Source organism: Perkinsus marinus, assembly GCF_000006405.1.
Source record: "Perkinsus marinus ATCC 50983 genomic scaffold scf_1104296974006, whole genome shotgun sequence".
Classification (NCBI taxonomy): Eukaryota; Perkinsozoa; order Perkinsida; family Perkinsidae; genus Perkinsus; species Perkinsus marinus.
Window position 1 is genome coordinate 1 of NW_003201265.1, and position 2,839 is coordinate 2,839.

General features: G+C 45.3%; 1 protein-coding gene across 1 annotated transcript; it reads right to left on the minus strand.

The window, feature by feature from the left end:
• Positions 1-88: 88 nt before the first annotated feature.
• Positions 89-1,788, minus strand: Pmar_PMAR004047 (hypothetical protein; the record flags this gene model as incomplete). Its single annotated transcript, XM_002765963.1, has 10 exons — positions 89-192; positions 237-400; positions 449-585; positions 638-748; positions 805-919; positions 964-1,048; positions 1,331-1,410; positions 1,457-1,557; positions 1,610-1,675; positions 1,717-1,788. 10 exons carry the CDS (start codon positions 1,786-1,788, stop codon positions 89-91), a joined length of 1,035 nt encoding a protein of 344 aa, XP_002766009.1.
• Positions 1,789-2,839: the final 1,051 nt, after the last annotated feature.

Genomic DNA, 2,839 nt, shown 5'->3' on the forward strand with positions numbered 1-2,839 from the left:
TATCAGCGTGGAATTTTGTATAGGAACTGTGTGTAGCGAGATGGGAACTAATACCGTCCACCCTCCCACATCAGGAAGCCAACACAACCTACATATGAAGGGGAACTCCAAGTCTCTCAGCCAGATGGACGTGAATATATGATGGCGGATTGGCGATCATAGCATGGGTAACCCAACGCTCCTCGCGATTACCTACGACCATGACAGCTCCGTCAAGTCCCCAGCAATACGCTTACTCTTCACAGCTGCCCAGGCCCCGACCTTGTCGGTTTGCCACCCTGGGGGGAAGAAGATTTCCCTCAAGGATTCCATCATACCAGGAGTATGTAGCAGGATGTACCACATATCCCGGGGAGTGAAAAGGAACTTGGGACTCCATGAGGGGCTCTCGGCTGCGTGCCTGTTAGCAAGTGTGATCAGCAATTGCGAACGTATGTGGGGAATTCACCTCATGAAATCCTCAGGTTGCCAATGGCCAGGGGCATCAAGGGCCATTGGGAAGAACTCTATTCCTTTTCTCTCAACCATATCTCGGAACTTATCATGAGTGCAGATACGACAATGATGGCCCATCGCGTTGAGCTCCTATAAGGGAGGGGGTTGTTATGGATATGATAATGTTATTATTATTATTCACCTTTGAAATGGCGATGTACGGCTCAACATCCCCACGGCTACCAACATCGATTAATGTTATGTTCATCCTAGGGATATTATTACCCTCCGGTCGAGGGAACATCATCATCACCTTATTAAAGAATAATAATAGTACGACAACGACTGCGGAAGAGGATGGGGTAGTACCAAATCGGGACGACGACACACAATACCGTTAATGACAACTTCAAGACGATGCATTCTGGTCTCAATGACCCCTTCACCAGCGTGATCGAGATTGTCAAAACTCAGACATATAAACCTGCCATTCATGATGACCTACACATACCCTTTCACCAGACCTACTGTTGCCATTCCTCAGGATGCTCCTTCGCGTCACGAGTGAGCAGATCCCGAAGTCTTCTTGTAGACTGCAACGAAAGATAGGAATCTGCCAAAGTGTGGCCTCAACAACAACAACCAGTGTATCGGAGATTCAACCCACCTTTATTATGATGAACTCGGAAATAGTACATAGTTTTAGTACTAAATTCAGTAGCACATCCTTCTACCGATACATACGTATCCGGTGAAGTTGGTACTTTATCACGAGAGATGGCCCATAGGAGACGCCAATGACTTTCCAGATTTATGGTATATAAGAAAGCTGAAGAGGAGGAGAGGCAGATAGTGGGAGGAGGAGGAGGGAGGATGACAACAACAGGCAACTTACCGACTGCTATCACTATGATGAAGTTAATCAAATCGGCCATGGACAGTAGTACGGATGAATTCTCCAACCAGAATAGGGAACTGGACATTGTAATCAGCCACATCCCTATTCCTCAACGGATCTCACCTCGCGATAACACCAATAGTGACAATAACGTCAATGCATAGTAAAGGTAAGGCACCAATATGGGACATACTAACATGGCTCGCTATGATGGTGAATAGGCCCTAAGCATACCACACCAATCCCTATTGCTTACAACACTACAAGGACACCTACCGGATCAGCTACCCAGACGATTCTTGAGAATACTGGACCATAACGATATACGCTGTCAGTGACAGCCTAATACGAAAATACCAAACATAGTAGGGCTGCTCTCTTACATCCTCCATAGCTCTGCCGAAGTTGTAGACATAGACGCAGGAGAATAAAGATGTAGATACGAAAAATAACATCCCAGCAGTCAATAGCCGACGAGGTTTGCCAAATGAAATCACAGTAAGGCAAACGGAAATTAGTAATAATACACCACTTGCAATTTGGACCTGTCAAGAGGATGAGTACAAAAAGAATTACCGAGCCAGTGTGAAGAATATGCACATAGAATATAAATCTTCGGAGAGATTCTTGTTAGCACCTAAACACGTCTACCCTAGTTCGTATATAAACTCCTATAATTATCGATAAAACTCTTGAGCTCAGCTGAAGAAAGCGCATGTATTCCCCCAACACTGCACCGATGATGCAACTCCTACACACAAGCACTTACCACCACTCCAGACACCATACTCAGGGTGTTGCCATTGATAGGTCCATGGAAATTAACCGCGACAAAAGTCATAGCAACGACCAACCTGCAATGGAGACATCCAATGAGAAGGCGTAGCCCCTCCTTACAGCAATACTCCCGCTACTGCCCATCTCATATGACGGGTTATCCAGAAGGTTTGCCGTGATCTGGCCCATAGTCGGTATCTGGTATCAATTACCATGAACGACTGAGACGCCGCTCTCCTAAAAGCTTAGACATACTCTTTCTCATCCACACTACTATCGAATTTGTGGGGGGTAGGCGCTCTGTAGTTATCGTCAAAGTACTTCAGCAACGAAGCAGAGACGCCCTGAGCAGGAGGAGCAGGAGGAGATCTTCAACAGAACCCTCTCCTGAGGACCCATCACACACACAGACCCTATATAACCCACCACGAGATTCGACAATACGATGAACAAACTTAATACAGGTATTTAATACTGTTTCATAATATATGAGGTCATTCGTGCCACCAGTTTAACTATATATCATCATACCTACACATTACTTAATTTTATTTTTTTCCAAGCAGCACTCACTCTACCAGGCTGATAGCCAGTGTAAGAGTACGGCTGCAAACTCTGCAGCTCCAAAATGAGCAGCCAAAGCCGGGTGTATGCACTTTATTGAATTCGCATAGATAGTATATGGCCGGGAAACGCGCTAGATATATTAATAATTATAACGTTTATCCA